The sequence below is a fragment of the Microcebus murinus genome, chromosome 23 (assembly GCF_040939455.1).
Source record: "Microcebus murinus isolate Inina chromosome 23, M.murinus_Inina_mat1.0, whole genome shotgun sequence".
In the NCBI taxonomy this organism is placed as follows: Eukaryota; Metazoa; Chordata; class Mammalia; order Primates; family Cheirogaleidae; genus Microcebus; species Microcebus murinus.
Window position 1 is genome coordinate 21369786 of NC_134126.1, and position 21925 is coordinate 21391710.

A 21925-nucleotide genomic window follows, 5' to 3' on the forward strand; every position below is an offset into this window, starting at 1 on the left:
TGTAAGACTATAACATTAAAAATAGTCTGAAAAGGACATGAGGTTAAAAATTCACATCACATTACCATTTATAAGCTCTTAAGTATACTTCATTAAGTCACAATCAGGTAAAAACACAGATATATTTATGTACTAAAGAAGACCTTCTGGCTCCATAATATGATTTTCTCCAGACTTTAAAAACATCTTTAGTAATTTCCCATATAATAGTGTTTAAATCTAATCACTTATAGAATTTTATTCTTCAAATAAGGTTTACTCATTTTCCTAAAGTTTTGCTTTGTTTTTAAACATTTTGGGTATATTTTATTTCTATTCCCTTGTACCCTAAAAATGTTTTAATTTAGACTGAATGTCGATTTCAATTAAAAAAATTTTATTGAGTCCCTCCTGGTCATGGAAAGAGAGAAACACCACGTAAATCCCAAGTAAGGTACTTACATCTTCTAAATCGGTGCCAAGCAAAGACCGAGAACTTAAGTCGAGACCTTGCAGCTGGAGTCTCGCTACCTCAAGCTCAAGTGATAGCTGTTCCGTCTGTTTCTTTTCTGCCGCCAACTTGGACTCCATCTCCATGGTCACGCTTGTCAGTTTCTGCTGCCACTGTTCGTTTTCTGACAAATACTGCTTCCTAAGGCAGTCGAGCTCTTGCCTTTCAGAACTTAATAACTGTTCAAGCTCTTGAATTTCCTTGTTTTTGATAATCCCTTGACTTTCCATTTTCTCTTCTAGCTTCTTGAGGGACTGCAAGTACCCCTGACAGAGGATCTCAAGTTCTTCAACACTCCTCACTGGGGCAGATGGCATTTCTTTCTTGGTCAGATTCTCCTCCTCCAGACTGCTATAAGATAGTTCACCTCCATCAGACTGATCTGCTGAAACATTCCCTTCTGTGCCTTCTAAGTTATTCAACAGAGACATTTCTCCAGCCTGTTCTAAAAGAGCTTTGCAGAAAGAGGAGTCCCCAAAGCTGGAAAGACTAGGGCTGTCAGGCACACAAGAGAATGACAGTGACAAAATCCGCCCCTCCTCAGAGTCCAGCTTTGTCTCCTTCACCAGGCCACCTTGAAAGTTTCTCAGATTAGTTGACAAGACTGAATTTTCAGCCTTCAACGAGTCAATGTAAGTCTGGAGCTCTGACATCTTGGAGCTCATTTGACAGTGCTGATCATGTAAAATTTTGTGTTCACTTTGCAAAGATGAGAATTTCTCCTGCAACTCGGCAAAGTGCATTTGAACTTCTTTGTTTGACAATGTCAAGTGCTCATAGGAATTACTGTCGTCCAAAGGATTCAAGGACACAGACTGCTGCTCATTTTGCTGTTCACCAAATTCGCCTTCTGGCATTTCTTTCACTAACTCACCACGGAGAAGACCATTTTCATCGTTTAATATTTTAACTTCATTGACTAGTTTCTCTACCTCTTCTGCCATTCTACTAGTTGCTGTGATACATTCTGACCTTGAATCATTCAGCTCAGACTCGAGTTCACACTTTTCAGCCTTCAGTATGTCACATATTTTCTCTAGCTCGTTCAGCTTGTTCATTGCTGTCTGTAGAGAGCATTGCAGATGTGCATTGTCATTTTGACTTGTTGACAAGTCATGAAGCACTGAAATGTACTTTTCTTCTGCATCTATGTCACAGTCTTTAAGGTCACTCATTTCTTGTGACTGAGTGCCTTGCAAATTTCTAGTTTCTAATTCTGCTCTAATTGTCTGTAATTCATGCTGCAGGCACTCCTTCTCCTTCTCGCCTTCCTGAAGTTTTGATTCCATAGTTCTTATCGTAGCTTCTAATTGCACCAATTGTGCATTATAACTGTCTAGAGAAACGTTTTTAACGTCAAGATCCATCTGAAGTTGAAAATTACATTTATTTAACTCACTGTCTCTTTCTTTCACAGAGTCCCTAATTGGTTCCAATTCCTGGTTTTGATATTCATGCTTAGTCTTCGTTAACTTCATCAGCTGCTCATTTTCTTGTAATGCGTCATTAACTTCCATTTGCATCTTATCTTGTTCTTCCTTTAAAACCATGATTTCTTGCTTTAAACCATCAGCCTCGCTCTTGGAATTGTTTTGGATATCTTTAATCTCAGATCTCAGATCTTGCTGCACTGTCCCCAACTCGAGTATTAGATTCCGGGTTCTTTCTTCAGCAAACGCTAATTTTGTTAAGAGTTCTTGGTGTTCCTTTGCAAATGTTTCCTTTAGCCGTTCCAACTCACTTTTTCTATTTTCACAAACACTTGTGCGTTCATTTAGCAAACATTCTAATTGAGAGTTCTTTTCTTGTGCTGCTTTGTATTTTTCATTGAGATCCTCAAATGCATTTCTGGCTTCTTCACATCTTTGTAGTAAAATAAGTTTGTCTTGCTTGTACTGATCAGATAACTCTGAAATGCATTTCTCTCTTTCTTCTATGCGGTTTGAGAAACTCTCACTTTTTTGGAGTAAGTTCATCTTCTCTTGACTTAAGGTTGTATTTATTTCCTTGAGAGTCTCATTCTCTTGGGTCAGCTCTTCAATTTCTCTTTTATTTAGAAAAATGATGGAACTCATTTCCTTTTTCTCTGAGCTCAGAGTTTCAGATAAAAGTTGTAGCTCCCTTAGAGATTCTTCAAGTAGATGATTGCTCTTTTTTAATTCTTGAATCTCTGCTTGCTCAGTTTCTAATTTTTCATTCAAGAGTTGCAACTCTTTTTCCTTGTTCTCAAGGGCAACTAAAGTTTCGGCAACAACATTCTGATGAGCAGAAGTGTCTTCTTGTAACTTACTAATGCGTTGACTTGTTTCAGTCACAAAACTTTGATGCATCTGCTCTGCTTTCATGAGATTTTCTTCTATTTCTCCTCTGATTTGCACCAACTCTTCACACTGCTTTTGCAGATCCGAGTTCATCTGCTTTTGAGACTGCAATGAAAATTCAAGTGAATCAACTCTATTTTGTAGAATGGCTGAATTTTTTGGACTTCGGTCTGCTTCTAAATGGCATTCACTCCTTTCTGAAGGCACACTTCCTTGTTCTCCAGTTATATTTGCAAAGGAATTATTCATGGCAGGCTGCTGTTCAAAAGGCAAAAGACTTTTCTGATGATCCTCATTTGGCACCAGAGAAGAATCTTTGGATTTCAGCAGATCCCTGAGGTTCTCATATTCAGCAAGCAAGTCTCGGTAACACTGGTCTTTGGCCATTTTTTCGCTTGATAGCAACTGAAGCTTGTGTTCCAGATCTTCAACTTGCCCAGTAAGCTGAGAAGTTTTCAAACACATATTTTCCATTTCCTTCTTATGCTTCTGATCTGAGAACTCAGCTTCCTGCTGCAGTGCTATATAAGCTTGTTTCTGTGTCTCCACCTCCACAGACTTGCTGTCTATCACATTGTGAAGGTTTCTGATCTCAACATTGAGGTTTTCTCTTTCCATCTCCAAGGTTCTTACTCTCTCATTGTATTCGTGACTTTTTATTTGTTGCATCTTGAGACAAGTTTCTAAGTGATTAATTTTACTCTGCAAGCTTTCCTTCTCTGATTCCATCTGATTTAAAAGTTTTTCGTTCTCACTCTTCCAACAAGAAAACTGAGTTTTCTCTTCTTTCAGTTCTTCATATTCTTTCTTTTTTAACTCCAAAGCATTCAGTAAAGCTTTGGACTCTTTCTCTGTCTTGCTTAACTTATCGTTCAGTTGTTCAATGTGATGTTCCCTTTTCTTTAAAAGGTCTTGAGAACAATCTCGCTGCTTTTCTAGATCAGCTACGGCGAGCTTCAGTTTCTCTAATGTCAAGGAGTTTTCTTGCTGATTTATTTTTTCTTGAAGATCTCTTAACATGGTTTCCTGAGAGGTATTCTTGGCTATTTAAAAAAAAAGCAAAAAAAAAAAAAAAAAAAAAAAAAAAAAAAAGCTATCAATGTTTATAATAAATATTTATTCTGCAAGACCTCCAAACTCCAAGAAAAAAATTTCCTGGGTACCCCCTAAACAATGGATCACCTGATAATTAACTAAGCTTATATAAAGACAATGAGAAAAATTGTCATTTTAAGCATAGTAATATATTTGTTAATCTCCTTTCTAGCAGCTTAATAAACTGTTGTTGTATAAAATGCCAAGGGATTATTTTCCTAAGCACTAGAAACTTTCTTTTTCTTTGTAGGTATTTATGTGTGTGTATTCTTCCTGCCTTTTGAAATATTTATTCGAAGAGAGAAAACTGGGACAAAAACAGCACTGAAAAAGGAATATCCTACTTCGCTGTGGATTAATTCCGATGTCCCAGAAAAGTAAATAACTACTCTACCATGTTAGCCAAAAATCCGTAGGATTAGGCTTAAGTAGAAAAGAATAAATGACGCTATATATCACTAACTCTCAAGGCCCATGTGTGAATATTCTTGAGGAATAATATCACCTGCATTCCAGCCTTTCACAGTAAGGGTGGTGTCTATGGATATGAAAATCATCTGGAAGCTCCTTCAAATTCCATTACCACCTTGTGTTCTGCCCCATGATCTCACCTCTACCAATGGGCCCCTCCTAGTTGGGAATAACCACATCGATTTCAATAAACAGTGATGAAGAGGCTTCTTGTTTCTCAAGCATGTTGGCGGAGAATAAAAGTCAAGAACTCTGATGAAAGCAGCATGCCATTGCAACCTCAGACGTTACGCTAAGCGGGAAACAATGCAGACTTCTGACCTGCTAATCTCAATCACCCACTGAGAGTCCCACCTAGTGGAGACAGTGCCACAGGGCGTCAATCTACTTTGCTTGTGGGGACCTCAAACAGTGACACTGGTGACCAAGATTGAAAAGTTCCCCCAACTATTCCTTTTCCGACACTTTTCCTCCAAGAAAGCCAAAGACTAACATTTCTACCTGCTGCTGTGGAAAAACTGAAAGCTCTCTTGGGGAGACTGCAATTCAAAAATAAAACAGTCACAGAGAGGTGTAACACACATTCCACAGGTGTGAGTTAAAAGAAATCCTAGATGTGCAAACACCCCAGGTGAGAAAATAAATGTAAGCAAAAGACATATGGCACACACGAATATATGCGAAACGAACGGTGATTCCTTTGACGTGGCTAGCATAATTCTCTGGCTTTAAAATAAGGAAATAAAATCATTCAGTCAAGTAAGTCATCAAAAAGCAAAGATCATTAAGGGCCTGGAAAACATGCATTTAATATAGGGCTTTCCCATTACAAGGGAAACGGCGACAAGTCGGAGGAGCTGTCTGGGTGTAACTAACAAGCCCACTTGAGACACAGAGCATTGCACTCTGGGGTGGGAGAAAGCGCTGACAATTTAGCTTTGTGTGGAAAATATTTACCCTTCTGGTTCCAAAGTGCTAAACACCAGGCATTTGGGGACTCAATATGTTCTAATTAAAAAATGTCCAACTATCACTCTGGAAACTAAAAAGTGGAAAAGGGGGAAACTCTCCCCCATCAACTGCACACATCTTTTTAAGTGAATACATGGAAAAACCCAAAGAAGTTCACTAAGGTGCTAATGCCACCCTCCTCCTTCACGGGAGTAAAAGCTTGGGAAAATTAACTCTAAAATGCTAAGTTCACTCACCTTTCATCTCTTCTGCAAAATTCTGGCTCTGGTTTAAACACTGTTTGACTTTCTTAAGTTCCTCCTCCAGGTGGCAGACTTCTCTGGCCTTTTGCTCAGACTGACTCGTAAGGAGGCTGTTTTCCTTCTTCATTTCCTAAAATACACAGCGAATTGGTTATAATCAAAACAAATGCTCAAATGTGTTTCTGCCTTCATAAAGATCCCTAGGCAGAACTGTTTGTATGTGTCACTAGGGGAAGAATCACATTTCCCCAGTAGGCACCTAATGAAGTCAGGCACTCTTACTGCAATCAAATAATGTTATGATATGCACATAGCGTAACTCTGATAATAATTTTGTTCCTTCAAGAAATGTATTTCTTTAAACTTTCTGGCTGTTCGTATGGCTCTTATAGATATAGCTCATAAGGAAAACCCTATATACAAGATCCTCAAAGACAAAAAAGCTCCAAGTTCCTATCACATCTGAATGACCAAATTGACACATGGAATCTTTGCAAGGATTTGATGTGTTCATAAACCAAAAAAAAATTCACGGGACAAATTTTTACTTTTCATTGCAAAACCATCTTAAGGTTCACCGTTACGGAAATGTCTTTATGGGTAAAATTACCTTCAATAAATGTTCATCAAGAAAACCTGCAATGTTCAAAATGCTGGAATGTGCATTATGAAAAATGCAAATATAAATAAGACAGACTCTCAGGACAGGTACCCTCCTCAGTGGGGGAAGATGTGATTCCAATCATTCAATACACACCAGGATGTGTTGAATACTAAAGAGGCATTGAATATGCTAGGGAAATCACAGGGCTGGAGCAGAGATAAAGAAGTAATTCTAGACGGAGAATCTGAACTTTCACAGTGAAAACAGGTTCTTTGGGTGCCTGATTAAAGAAGTATCCAAACACTGATGTGCTATAAAGTGGCAGAGATGTATACACACAGCTCCTTTCTATTATCCAGGGAGACCCGTATGCTGTTCTGAATCTTAAAACCGAGCAATATTTACATGCCAAATAAAAACACTATTGCTTACTAACCACATAAACGTCATAAATATTCTATTTATACTTGAAACTTTCAGTGATATTTTATAGCTAAGCATCTCAAGCTATACTGTACGCCACGCTCTGGACCAGAGGGAATTGCTATATACCATTGCAAACTGACAGAACCAAGTGCCTCCTAGCCTTAAGGGGGGGAAAAAATTCACATAAGGCTTTTTTTAAAACTGCATTTCAAAAACACCAAAAATATCCCTCTGAGAAGCAAGAGGAAAATTTTTGAATCTTAAAGAAACAATTAAGACCCATCCTCCAAAACCCTACTGCACCGTTAGAAAACAGATGGCCCTGGCAATACTGTGCTGGAAGACTGCCTTCAATTATCAGTCTGGTTACTACCAGCAGATGGGTACCCATGTAGCAAAGCCAAATTCAAGAAGAGGGAGAATCTGGCTAGTAGAAAGTACTTGAAAACTTGCTGGCAGCTGCTCTGTTCATGTATATGCGTTCATTTTATCATTAAAATAAGACAGAACCTGTTGTAGTCATTATACTCCCCTGTCTCATGTGCCCTAAGCAGGCTTCCTTTCCACTAGTTAACTGATACTCTATCAAATTAAGATAGCAATCAGAACTAAAGGGCAGGGCCAACTGATCTCAAGATTGAGAGGCTAACAACATTCACACCAGTCAGTGTTAAATTTTGCAAAAAACAATGATCATTACGGTGGAAGAATGTTATTGATTTAAATTAACATCATTACCCTATAGAACCTATAATCACTTGTTTGTTCTTCAGACTCAGAATAACCACCCCGCAAATGAGATCACAGATGTGAAAGGAAGGACACCTTATAAAGCACGTTGACAAGGGTAACAGAGCATTATTACCGGTATTTCTTCCCGAAGTTTAAAGGTAGCCAGAGCTCCGTGATCGATGCTAATTAAGATCAGCTGAATGAGATTGACGTAAAAGAGAAACTAGAATGTAGCCACTTGGGTTGACTTAGAATTTTTATTTATTTTACAACTTAGAAAATATTTTCTCACTCTTAAAAAAAAAAAAAAAAAATCAATCAAATCAAATGACACCTATATCTGGAGGTTTGACAAGAAAGCTGGAAAGATACTGTGTGCAAAACTGGGTGTGTCCAAACAAGAAGGAAGGGAGGTTAAGAAAAAGGAAAGAAGGAAGAGAGAGCACCAGGGAAAGAGGAGGAAATTTATATTGATGTGTTTGTTGGTCTCAATCCATCTCTGTCCATAACTGGAGACGCTTAAATGAATAGTAAGCTCAATGGAAAGATTAACACGCCTTTCTCTATTCTGGCATTAGCTCCACAAATATTTGCTGCGAACAAAGAAATGTTCAGCCAATCCTGAGACCCAACAGGCTTATAATACTATGGCTGTGACCAACCCAAGAATTTTAAAAGGCCAGAATTTAGAAAATGAACATCTGAAAATGGCTGTGCAGGCTGCCATCCATCAGCAATTAGTTTTCCGCGAGGCTGCGGCCACTTAAGACTTGATTGGGTAGCTCATTATCAACAATGAGTTAAGCATACAAAGATATATTCTCCTAGGCATCCCTTGCATCCTTACATGATTTGCAAAATTGGGCACTGCTCTGGAAAAAAACACAACAACAACAAAAATCCCCATAACCGCAAGCCAGCGTTAGCGCTTAGCAAGTAATTCCACCCAGATCAACTTGGGTTTAGGAGCAGCAAGGGAAGCATCGTTTCCTAGGGCCAGACAAAACAAATTTCAGTTACTGTGTCGCATTTCATGATCCCATCCATGAACATAGCTTAATACGTCCCATGCCGGGGCAACGTCTATGTACGTGAATAAGGGGTGGACGCAAAGGGTGCGCTTTCTCCCTTCTGCCTCACCATTCCTGCCTGCCAGACCGAGCTCCTTAGAGGACTAGCATGATACAGATCCCTATGCCTGGAAAGGTCCCCAAGCAAGTGTTCCCCCTATCTCGACTGTTAAATGATGGTATTTTATCGCCCAACGCAATGAGGGCTGGCACCGGTTGCCGGACGAGCAGTTTATCTAAACTCTCCATTCCCTTGGATACTAAATGTTAACTTTACCCTTGATTGGGCCATTAGATCACGGTTTCCAGGGCTGATAATTTCTCATCGTGAGCAGCATGTTTACGAAATGCGAACAAGGAAAATTTCAGTACAACTGTCACTTTATTTCAGCATCCAAAATCTATAAGCATGCTAAACTTGTTTGTCCTCATTTATAATTAGATGCAGAAAAGACACCCAGAGTGATGCAATAATAGGGGAAATGTTAAATATGAAAATTCTCAAATGCACTGTGCCCTGGTCTCACAATCTCTGTGCCGGGAGGTGACAGCAAACAACGCTGACATCAAAAGGTCCTAACAGTTGTGAAGACCAAAGCAATGAGCAGGTGGCCTGCAATAACTGACCGGGCACTCACGTGCTGGGCAAGGGGCTAAGCGCTTTACATACAATATTTCATTTAATCATGACCACAGCCTTGAAAAGGGAGGTATTCTTTGTCCCCATATGCAGATAAGAAACATGAGACTCAGAAAGGGGGAAGTCATTGTTTCAAGGTCACACAGTAGGAAGGTGGCAGAAAAGCAATGTGACTTCAGATCTTGCTCACTCTAAAGCCACCACCGTTTTCCCACTAAGTTACACCACCTGTCTCACTGAGTAAATCACCCACCTGGTCCCAATCCCAGTGCAAACTGCAAGAGCCAGCTACACCCTTTGACTTCTTTATGTCATCCTCAAAAGAAGACGCATACGCAAACATGAACATTAAATTAAGATGAATGCTAAACTCATTCCCGGGCCCTGCGCTAGGCACTTTCCCTGATTTGACAAAGAAATCGCTGAAATGTAAGTGCGACATGATACGCACGTGCCTCGGTACAGGCTAGGGTTAACCGAGGACAGCTCCACGGCTGACAGGCCAGACCTCGTGGGGAGTTGAATGAGTCTTCAGAAACACCTGCAAGACAATGTCCGGCCCACTAGTGAGCCTTGGCCAAGCAAGCAGTTTGAAAAGTGTTTGGACCCTCTTAACCAGATGATTGCTTTTACAAAATGTTTCCACCAGGCAGCCAGTGGAGTCGCGGGAGAGTTCCTGGCTGAAAGGGAAGCTCACAGAGGGAAGAGTTCGATGCCAGTCTGCCTGTGGAAATGTTAGCAGAAGCATCTGTTGGTTGGTCCCCACTGGCCAAAAGGCAAACATTTGTTTTGCTGAAACAAACACTTCCATTTGAAAACGTTTGCTGATGGAACCATCATCTGATGGGAAGTTTTCTTCCACTTGGGTGGCTGGCGCGGTGGCCCCCCGTCTCCAGCAGTATTACCCCTTTGAGGCTAGCTGATTTCACAATCGCCTCTTTGCTACCGGCAGATGTTCTGATTTTACCACCGTGACAACATTCGGCAAGGCTGTGGGGATAAATGCGTTTAGACTTGCCTCACCCAGATAAATAACTATTCTTTATAGAGAGTTTTGTAAAATCTTTACAGCCTAAAAACTGATCACAGAACATCTAAAGAGTAAGTGGAAAAACATTCTTTCCTGGGAGGTTTGATGGAGAAGAAACTTCTATTATTTCTTCTTTTCTTCCTCTTTTTAAAGTCACAATGTTGATCTATGGCTCTATTAAAATTGTTTCAGTCTATTAGCTGTTGCTAAATGATTCTTAATTAAGCCTCTTTAAAAAGAAACTCAGGACACTAAATAAATTCAGAGAGAAGCCAAATTAAAGTACGTATGAATAAAACCCCATCAGTAGAAACACGGAGGTACACTTCGGGTCCCTGCCATTCAGGAATCCTTGCTGATTAAATAGGATCTCCAAATACACAGTCCACCGGTACTTGCATCTGCTGAACACTAAGGTTTGTGTTCACTTTTGAAGCCAGAATATAATTTACAATTACTTGATGTTTTTATAAGAATTTTAAATCTAGAAACTCCTCATCCATCATTACTTTTGTTTATTTATTTAATTTTTTAAGAAAGGGTCTCAGCCTGTTGCCTAGGCTGGAGTGTAGTGGCATCATTATAGCTCACTGCAGCCTCGAACTCTTGTGCTCAAGTGATCCTCCCACCTCAGCCTCCCCAAGGAGCTGGAACTACAGGTGTGCACCACCACACCCAGCTAATTTTTTTCATTTTTTGTAGAGACAAGGTCTCACTATGTTGCCCATAGTCTTAAACTCCTAGCCTCAAGTGATCTTCACGCCCTGGCCTCCCAAAGTGCTGGGATTACATGCGAGAGCCTCTACACCCAGCCATTGTTTATTTAAATCTATGACTTTCCAAAGGTTTTTAACACATTGACTGCCATACTAGAGAAAAAAATAATTTTCCTTGGGGCTACAACGTTTTATTACAAAAACAAAAATTTCAAAAACAAAACAATTCTTTCTAATTCAATGAAAAATTTGTTATTTTTTATTGTTTTCTGTGCAAGAGTTATATGCAACTTGAAAAATAATTCACACAGCTCCCAAAGTGAAGAGACGTGTAAGTTACATATGTTTCATGAGGCCCCAGGCTCAAAACTAGCGTGAGTTAAATACAACTCACGTGGCAGTTCCCGTGTTAATATTGGATGACCCAAAAGCCAACCCTTAGAAAAAAGATCTGGATAACATTTCCCATCAATAATTTTGTTTCTTTCCATTTAGAAAAATCCCCTCCTTTCTTTCTTCCACCCTTCTACCTTCTAGGCACCCTAAAACAATCTTTAAAAAAAAAAAAGTACATCTTCATAACACAAGTCATGCTTTCCTATAATTGCTAGATGCATACAAGTAATTATTACATATAGGAATAGAGAATGGAAAAATTAACATTTATATACAGAACACTATAATCCTTACTTCCAACAAATAGAAAAGAAAAATGATGTAGTCATAACAGGCTACTGACAAACAGTACAGAAATTCTCTTTTCCCCTTGCTCCTGGTCCTGCACAGAAATTAAGAAATACTCAGCTCTCCCCTTCACTCACCTCGATGCTTCTCCTCAGCTCACTTTCCTTTATCTGACTCGCCTGGAATGCCTGTTCAGTTCTGCAGAACTTTTGCTTAAATTCCTCCAAAGTTTTTTCTAGCTGTTGCTTTACTGATGTAACCTACGAAAATGAAAAAAAATGGTAAAATATCATTTTTAGGTTCTTTACCTTTCCAATCATTTATTCTTAATAAAAAGGTCATAGAATATAATAATAGATGCTATTGATTTTGGCACACAATACACGTCACAGCTAAATATATAACTTAAAATAATGTGAACCTGTAACATCACTTACAAAGGAAAAAAGATTTAACCACCAAAAAAAAAAAAACTAGATTGTACTAAACAACCAAAAGAGAAAAGTTGAGATAAGAAACAGACTGGGAGAATGTATTTTCAATATACAGAATAAATCCCTAATTTTAGAAAATAAAGAAGCAAACACTAAGAATTTAAGTCTGACAACAGGTGACTACCTGACACATCCAGCGTAAACTAAGACGCGTCACTCTCCAGCAAAATGGGTCAAGTCAAGAAAAGAATGAGCTACTGCATTGCACAAGCTCTGCCTTCTCAAAGCTGCAGAAATTTCGTGCTTAAGGGCTGTCCACAGAGCAGCAAACTCATGGCAAGATCTGAGTATAAGAGGAAGGCAATATAAACAAACAGCCATAGTGTGTGCCAGAAGGTATACACTATGGAGAAAAATAAAGCAAACTAAAAAAAACAGGAAGCACTGGAAGTTAGGTTGTAAGTAGCGACCAGAGACAATTTCTTTGGTGGGGTGACAATGGAGCAGAAATCGCAAGGAAGTGGAGGAACCTGAAGCCCTACAGATCCACCTGCGGAAAGAACATTGCCAAGAGGACGCAGCAAGAGCAAAGCCCAAAGTTTGCACAGGCTTGGTGGGCTTGGCCAAGGACAAGGAGTCCATGGGAGTGAGGGGTGAGCAGGAGAGGAGGCCGACCAGCAAGGGGAGGAGGGAAAGCACTTAGGGTCTTGCAGGCCTGTTGAAGGACCTGGTTTTTAACCCAGAGACAGGAAGTGACCACAGCAGCGCCACGATCTGACTTTTACTTTAAAAGGCTCGCTCTGCTGCTGGTTGGGAACAGAGTGTCAGGGGAAAGCCCCGCAGGGAGAGCAGTGAAGAGAGGCTGGGACAGTCACCCAAGGGAGTCAGGGTGGTGGCTTAGACTAGAGGGTGGCACCTGGTATGGCAAAAAGCAGTCAAAGTCAGGGCCAGGTGCGGTGGCTCACACCTGTAATCCCAGCACTCTGAGAGGCTGAGGCGGGCGGATTGCTCAAGGTCAGGAGTTCGAAACCAGCCTGAGCAAGAGCAAGACCCCATCTCTACTATAAAGAGAAAGGAATTAATTGGCCAACTTATATAGAAAAAATTAGCCGGGCATGGTGGCGCATGCCTGTAGTCCCAGCTACTCGGGAGGCTGAGGCAGGAGGATTGCTTGAGCCTAGGAGTTTGAGGTTACTGTGAGCTAGGCTGACACCACGGCACTCACTCTAGCCTGGGCAACAAAGTGAGACTCTGTCTTAAAAAAAAAAAAAAAAAAAAAAAAAAAAAAAAAAAGCAGTCACAGTCAACTTGAACCATAAAGGGAGACATAAAAGTCAGGCTTATTCTTAGCAGGGAGGTAGAGATACATACGGAGGGTTTCTAGGGGGCTGACAAGAATCTACCTCCTCCTGACACAGGGAAGGATTATAGGACAGCATGCCACAGAATAATCTATTGATTTGCCCATGTGTTCTATATAGAGGTCGTATTTTAACACAAACAATTTAAATATGCTACATATACACACAAATACACACGCACACACATACACACGTATACACACATAAACATGCAAACATCTATGTGTGTGTAAACAAATAAAGATATGCGGGTGGGATGAGTCTACAGTCCAGAACAGTCATCCAGGCTGGGGGTGGAAAAACCACCATCATATAGATGATACATAAGGCCGGAAAACTGGAAGAGACCACTTTTGGAGTGAGTCTTAAGCCGGTAAGTCGACGATCACTTTCAGGGCTTTAACTGTTTGGCAGCTTAAACCACTTGGGACACCTCCCACCAAGAACAGCAGAGACCTCCACGGACGCCCTTCAGATCTGAACCCCTGACTCACTTGCCCTTTCTCTAGACAAGAAAACTGAGGGCCAGAAGGTTCTATCTGCTCCCCACTTTAACAAGTAAGGAAAGTAAGGACAGAACGGTTTCCCTTCGGAAGTGTCGTATGCCGGGGCTGTGGTGGGGAAACCACACGTCTGAGGAAAGGAGGGTTGCTGGGGAGGGAGGGAGAGGCCAGCGCCCTACTTTATCCAGCTCGGCCTGCAGGACGTTGGCTTGCTGCAGCTCCTGGGTGAGTCTGGCCTTCACCTGGGTGCTCTCCTGGTCCAGCGTCTGGAAACAACGCTGCTGACGAGAGAGCTCCTACAAAACAAAGGGCGTCCACGTCAGCGCGGCGCTGGCTGGCAACGGGGACGGGGGTGAGGCACAAACTTCCCAACCGGCGACGCTGTTCTGAGAGCGCGGGAGACAGCAGGGAGCCGGCCGGCCCCTCAGTGACAAACGTGGTCAGCCTCAATGCTGGGCCCAGGGATCAAATTCAGGCCCCTGAGGGGACAGGGAAGGAGCCCGTCAGTTGACCCTGTGGAAACTAGCCTGTTTCCGCCTCAGCCCCCGTCGCCAATGTGTCATCTCTGTCTGGAAGCGCCAGGAAGCAGAGAGAAGAGCTAAAGGTGCAGTCATCACAACTCCGCTGAGAAATCAAACAAGCTCAAAAATGGCGTTTTAAAGCATCAAAAACCATGGACCACTTAGCATGGTCTTAAATTTAGAAGAACAGGAAGTATATGCCACACATTAACTTTGATAACCACAGAAGGATGCCAGTTAACATCTCCAGTCACTCTTGCTGAAAGGCCGTAGACTGTCCGTCCACGTGATATTCAGGTTAACTCCCCTAAAAGAACCCAGCTGGCAGCAGCACTTGCGGAAGGGCACCTCCCACCCTAACTCCCGCCAGCTTCATTCCTCAACTACCTTTCTATCAACTTAGTTGCCAGCCTGTGGGCTTTAGAGACAACTGGAGAATGTAGTACAATGTCCTTCACAGCAGAGAGAATGCGTGAAAGCTTTCCCACCCAGCGTCAACTCCCAAACTAATCAGAGAACATGGATTAAAAAAGAAAGTTCTGGCCGGGCGCTGTGGCTCACGCCTGTAATCCTAGCTCTTGGGAGGCCGAGGCGGGCGGATTGCTCAAGGTCAGGAGTTCAAAACCAGCCTGAGCAAGAGCGAGACCCCGTCTCTACTATAAATAGAAAGAAATTAATTGGCCAACTGATATATATATAAAAAAATTAGCCGGGCATGGTGGCGCATGCCTGTAGTCCCAGCTACTCGGGAGGCTGAGGCAGAAGGATCACTCAAGCCCAGGAGTTTGAGGTTGCTGTGAGCTAGGCTGACGCCACGGCACTCACTCTAGCCTGGACAACAAAGTGAGACTCTGTCTCAAAAAAAAAAAAAAAAAAAGAAAGTTCTGACTACCAGCAGTTCCCTTCTCCAATCAGAAACTGAAAGATGGAAAAAGTACAAAATGCAAGTGTGTAAAGGAAAATAAAGTGAACTTTCATTCGCAAAGCATTTCCCTGCTAATAGAATTTCCCAAATTATGATAAACAGTTCCCCTTTCCAAATGATCAGACTATGCAAAGCCCACAAAGAGCCTTTCGAACAAATTTTCCATGAACCTGTTTATTTACCTTACCTCTTGAAATTCCTTTTCTTTTTCCTTAATTTTCTGTTCCAGGGAACATCTGGCACTTTCTGCATTTTGTCGCTGGCAACTCAAATCTTCAGTCAATTTTTTCAATTTTTGTTCCAATGCAGCACACTAACAACAAATAAAAATGTTCGAGACAAAACAGAAATGATTCAAGATAAGAAGCAAATAGTTTGTGTTTCAGAAAAATTAGTCCCAAGATCTGTTTCAAGCTTACCCTTGTTTTGATATTTTTACTTCCTAAAAGGTTGGGTTTAAGACTATAAGCCAAATACTAAAACTACTATAGTTATTTTACCACACGATTTATATTTGGGGAATATTAGCGAGGATGTAAAGCATTAGCCCATTTAAATAGTCCATAATTTGGGCCATGAATAAAGAGATCAGCATGCCTAATGATTGCTCTAACATTTTGTCGCATGGAAATGGGAGGTTAAGATGCAGTGGTGTTAACCTCTGTGATTTAAAGGCTGTAAAACAATCAGAGGGTGCCCATTACCCTCATATGATAGTTTGTTTCAAGTGCAATGGATTTTGTTGGAAATTTTAAATATTAAGATGTTTCTTTCCATAATGTTCCCACTAAGCCACTTTAAATTTCTAGAGGTTCATGGCACTCCAGAGAGTATTCTAAGTGGTTTTTAATCAAGCTGCCATAAGCAACACAAGGAACATTCTATTCACTTTTTTCCATAGCCAGTTATCCCTCAAATAATATTTAAAATGTGAACCACAAGAAAATGTAGAATACTCTTCCAAAATTAGATTGGAACAAAATGGTCTTAATGCTTCAAGTGCTAAAACCCATTCCTCTGCATCTTCTCCATGGGCTCAAATCCTTAAACCGCCCCACAAAATGACGCTAGGGACCCAGGGACTAGCAAGACCCCTCCACTCTGGTGGTGAACAATTCCCCACTCCTGAAGAAACGTGCTCCAATGTGGCAAGAGATTCTCCAAAGTCTAATTTAAAGCTGTGAGAAATATTAAAAATGTAACTGAGAATTCAGAGGACAAGAAAATACTACATAATACTTTGCCAGAAGACCAGTCTGTCACCAATTATTAACTAATCAAAGATGAAAAGGGCCACGCTGGCCATTAATGACTAAATGATTTTGCAAATATCAGAACTTTAAAAATACCCAATTCAAAAGGTAAACTTTTGAGCCAGGGGTTCAAATTAATCCAATGCCTTGGACATTAAGACACCTTTGCCATTATCTCTATTGTCCCAGAATTTTTAAATGCCCAAGGAAAAGTATTACAGAGATTATTTATAACAATAATAAATATGAATTCAACAAATATCTATTGAGAGCAGACTATATGTCCAGCACTGTTTTAGGCACTGAGGGTACGGCAGTAAACAACAGGCAAAAGTCACTGCTCAAATGATGGTCCAAAATGTTGATGGTTGGCAAACTGCATAGGGAGGCGGAACACCACCTCACACTGTAAAGTAAATGAATGAACCCTTGGCGCCCTCTACTGGCACTCCTTCAAACTACAACACATCCCACTAATGGATCTCAGAATCAACAAATCCTTTCCTACTAGACATAGAGGTTAAAAAAGAGTCTTTAAAAGGAATTTTTATTTTATTTAGAATTTTTTTAATGGAATTCTATTATCAACGATGCACAATCTATGTAAGAGTAGCCGACCACTAGGTGTCATCAATGCTCCATAATACGCTAAAACAGTAACCAGAGCTCAAGTCCTTGAAAACATGTAGCATATGACCCTGGGCACTCGCTCTCACAATCTCTCTGGGCCTGAGCTGTGCATCTGTGCAGTGTGGGGCCTGAACTCCAGGTCTGCTGCCAGCTCAACACTGTCTCTACATTCCCTCTACATTCTGAATTCAAGCCTTGTATCCCACACAGTTTTTCCTTTTTTTTTTTGAGACAGAGTCTTACTTTGTTGCCCAGGCTAGAGTGAGTGCCGTGGCGTCAGCCTAGCTCACAGCAACCTCAAACTCCTGGGCTCAAGCAATCCTCCTGCCTCAGCCTCCCCAGTAGTTGGGACTACAGGCATGCGCCACCATGCCCGGCTAATTTTTTCTATATATTAGTTGGCCAATTAATTTCTTTCTATTTATAGTAGAGACGGAGTCTTCGCTCTTGCTCAGGCTGGTTTTGAACTCCTGACCTCGAGCAATCCACCCGCCTCAGCCTCCCAGAGTGCTAGGATTATAGGCGTGAGCCACCGCGCCCGGCCCCACACAGTTTTTAAATACCTGGAAAAGACATATACTATAAACAGCATATGTGCACTTAAGAACATGGTATTGATTTTTGTTACAGTAACTTAATTTCATTTAATAGGTGATTCTAATGGTAGATCAGGAAATATAATTTTATTTCAGCAACGCATTTGACGAAGTCATATTATCCTATGGGACAAGATAGAGAAAAGTAGACTGAATTTTCAATTAGGTAGATTTGTAGCTCACTGGAAAAGAGGAATCCAAACAGTGCAGAACAAACAAATCCTAACCTCATGCTAATCCTCAACCTAGAGGAAAGTCTCTAATAGAAAGAAAGCCAGAGCTGTATTCTCAGCATTGTCTCAGTCAAAAAATCTAATTCGTGATCTGATGAGAAGAAACCACACCAAATATGTAAGGCAGAACAAGGATTTGGTGAGCTTATCATCCCAAAACTGACAAGGCAAAATGTAAAAGTAAGGGTCCTCAAACTTTTTAAACGGGGGGCCAGTTCACTGTCCCTCAGACCGTTAGAGAGTGCGCACTGTGGGCCAGGGACGAATCGGCTGCTAAGCAGGACAGGCAGCCGTGGCAAAAACACCCAGAGGGCCGGATAAATGTGCTAGGTGGCCCGCCAGCCGTAGTTTGAGGACGCCTGTGTAAAAGGATAAATGTAATTGTTTTACATAGGAAGGCCTGACTAGGCAGAAATGCAACTGAAAATTAGCTTAATTGACCAGGAATTCAAAAATAAGGCATGATAATGACAGCAAATATTATTATAAGTTCACCATGTGTTGGGTACTATGTTAAAAGTTATCTCAATCTTTACAGCAACCCTGTGACACAGGCATTATTATTAACATCATTTCATTGATTAGGCAACTGAGGCTCCAAAGTTCATTAAATAGCTCTCAAAGCCACAGAACTGGAATGCCAGGGTTCAAATCCAAATCCTTTTACCTTAAAAAAACAAATTACCATTGCAAACTGAACTACATGAAGAGATTAAATATATGGATCAAGGCAGGTCATAGTTCCAATGAAGCTCCGCTGCTCCTTCTCACATCCAGTAAATATTTCTCCAGAATTTCTCTGGGTAAAGCATTATACTATGAAAATATATAAAAATGAACCTGACTTACACTTCCCTATTTCTCCCAACAAGAACAAAAACTCTGGACATTATATTAAAACAAACATAAGGTCTGATATACCCAGCAGAAAAATCCTTCAGGAATGAAGAGGAAATCAAGACATTCTCAAATGAAGAAAAACTAGGAGAGTTTATGGCCAGCAGACCAACTCTAAAAAAAATGGAAAGAAAGTTTTCTAAGCAGAAATGATGAAAGAAGGAACCTTGGAAGGACTCTCAGAAAGGAGGAAGAACAAGGTAAGTGACAATACAGATATATATAATAGATTTTCTTTTTCTTCTTCAGCTTTTTAAAATATGTTTAATGACTGAAGCAAAATGTAGTTCTAAATATAGGTAGAGAAAACATTTAAGACTATTATATTATTAATGGGAGAGGGCAAAAGGATGAAAAGAGGTAAATGGTTTATAAAATTCATTACAGCTAGTAAAATGAAGACATCAACAGACTGTGATAAACTATAAATAAGGTAATATCTGGAACAATCACTATAAAAGCTCTACAAAGAGATTCACTCAAAAGTAGTATAGATACACAAAAATGGAATCCTAAAAACTGTTCAAGTAACCCACAAAGGCAGGGGAAAAAATGAAACCAGAGAAATGAAAAAAATAGACAAAAACAGAAAATAAAAAAAATGGCAAACTTAAGTCATGATATATCAATAACTACAGTAAGTGTAAATGGTCTAAATACACTGATTAAAAAACAGACAATGGGCCGGGCGTGGTGGCTCACGCCTGTAATCCTAGCACTCTGGGAGGCCGAGGCGGGCGGATTGCTCATGGTCAGGAGTTCGAAACCAGCCTGAGCAAGAGTGAGACCCCGTCTCTACCATAAATAGAAAGAAAATTAATTGGCCAACTAATATATATAGAAAAAAAATTAGCCGGGCATAGTGGCGCATGCCTGTAGTCCCAGCTACTTACTTGGGAGGCTGAGGCAGCAGGATTGCTTGAACCCAGGAGTTTGAGGTTGCTGTGAGCTAGGCTGACGCCACGGCACTCACTCTAGCCTGGGCAACAAAGTGAGACTCTGTCTCAAAAAAAAAAAAAAAAAGACGGACAATGGAAGAGTATATTTATTCTTCCATGACCCAATTTTATGCTATCTATATAAAACTCACCTCAAATATAATAGCATAGGGAGCCTGAAAGTAAAAAGACAGGAAATGCATCATGTAAACAATCAAAGGAAAGCTAGAGTAGCTATGCTAATATCAGATAAAGTAGATTTCAGAATGTTAAAAATTGCCAGGGACATTATATAAAGACAAAAGGATCAATTCTCCAAGGTAGCAATCCTAAATGTATATGCACCAACCAACAGAGCTGCAAAATATGTGAAGCACAAACTGAAAGAACTGAAAAGAAAAATAGACAAATCCTCAATTATAGTTGGAGACTTCAACATTCCTCTGTCAACAACGGATGGAACCACTAAACAGAAAATTAGCAAGTACATTAACAAATTGAATGATCAACCAACAGGATCTTATGACATTTTTCTGAGAGCAAAATAAACCTAAAGCAAGCAGAAGGAAATAATAAAGAACAAAAGTGAATGAAATTGAAAATGGAAAAATAACAGAAAAAAAAACAATGACCCCAAGGGCTGATACTTTGGAAAAATAGCAATAAAATAAAGATCACCAAAACCGACAAATCTCTGGCAAAACTGACAAAGAGAAACAGATACAAATATCAAAAGAATAAGGGAATACGATGAATCACTCTATATACATAAATCTGACAACTTAGATGAAAACAAACTATTCCAACAGCCCCAATATGAAATAGATAGTTTTAATAGCTCTGTAACTATTAAAGAAATTGAATTTATAATTTTAAAAACTAGCCGGGCGCGGTGGCTCACGCCTGTAATCCTAGCTCTTGGGAGGCCGAGGCGGGCGGATTGCTCAAAGTCAGGAGTTCAAAACCAGCCTGAGCAAGAGCGAGACCCCGTCTCTACTATAAATAGAAAGAAGTTAATTGGCCAACTGATATATACATAAAAAAAAAAAAAATTAGCCGGGCATGGTGGCTCATGCCTGTAGTCCCAGCTACTTGGGAGGCTGAGGCAGAAGGATCGCTCGAGCCCAGGAGTTTGAGGTTGCTGTGAGCTAGGCTGACGCCATGGCACTCACTCTAGCCTGGACGACAAAGCGAGACTCTGTCTCAAAAAAAAAAAGATTAAAAAAAAACTCATAAAAAAGGAATCTTCAGGTCCAGATGGCTTCACTGGAGAATTCTACCAAATGTATAAAGAAGAAAAAACACAAAGTTTACACTATCTCTTTGAGAAAGTTGAAGAGAAGGAAATGCTTTCCAATTCATTTTATGAAACTAGGGCTCTATACCCTGACACAAACATCAGACAAAGATGGTAGGAAAAACAGCAGACCAATATCCTTCATGAATATAGACACAAAAATCCTTAACATGTTAATAGCAAATAAAATTCAAAAATAAATAAAAAGAATTATATACCATAATCATGTTTACCATAGTGTTTATTCCAAAGATACAAGTATCATTCAAATATCTGAAAATCAATCAAAGTAATCCACCACATTAACATTATTTTGTACAACTACTTAAGAATCTACAATTACCTTCAAATTAAAATTTTAATTAAAAAAAAGAATCTGACCCTAGAAAGCAAACAAAAGAGATATGTCTTCCGGAGTGAATTTTACCTACAACCTCAGAAATATCTAAACAGTTTATAAAAAGTAAATGCCTCCGGCCCACCTAAGATGTGGGTCTAATAGTATCAATTTCGAAAGGTTCTCTGTGATTTTGACAATTAGAAAAGTGAGGAAGCACAGGGCCAAAATACAAATAATGACAATATAAAGGGTCATAAGGGGAACACCAGGAGAAAATATCTTATTAATTTAGAGATGAGGAAAGAAGCTCACAAAGATGAGAAAGATGGAAGGATTTCGACCTGGGCAGGGGGGTTTTCCCAGCAAAAAGGCAAAGGTAAGCAAAACAGTGGGCCCAGAGAAAGATTAGATTTGGGAAACACCAAATCCTCGTGGTTGGTCTTAGAATATAATTTGTTTTTCTCCGCAATACTTGTTGCCACATACCATACTATCTATGTTACT

General features: G+C 40.2%; 1 protein-coding gene across 1 annotated transcript in view; it reads right to left on the bottom strand.

The window, feature by feature from the left end:
* The window catches only part of CENPF (centromere protein F), a 56834-nt gene that overhangs the window by 20349 nt on the left and 14560 nt on the right, over positions 1 to 21925 (bottom strand). Inside the window, exons 8-12 of the mRNA XM_075997055.1 lie at positions 15425 to 15550; positions 13971 to 14087; positions 11631 to 11753; positions 5586 to 5721; positions 442 to 3854 (exon numbers count right to left, since the gene is read on the bottom strand). Coding sequence (XP_075853170.1) covers positions 442 to 3854; positions 5586 to 5721; positions 11631 to 11753; positions 13971 to 14087; positions 15425 to 15550 — 3915 coding nt within the window. The remainder of the gene's footprint in view (positions 1 to 441; positions 3855 to 5585; positions 5722 to 11630; positions 11754 to 13970; positions 14088 to 15424; positions 15551 to 21925) is intronic.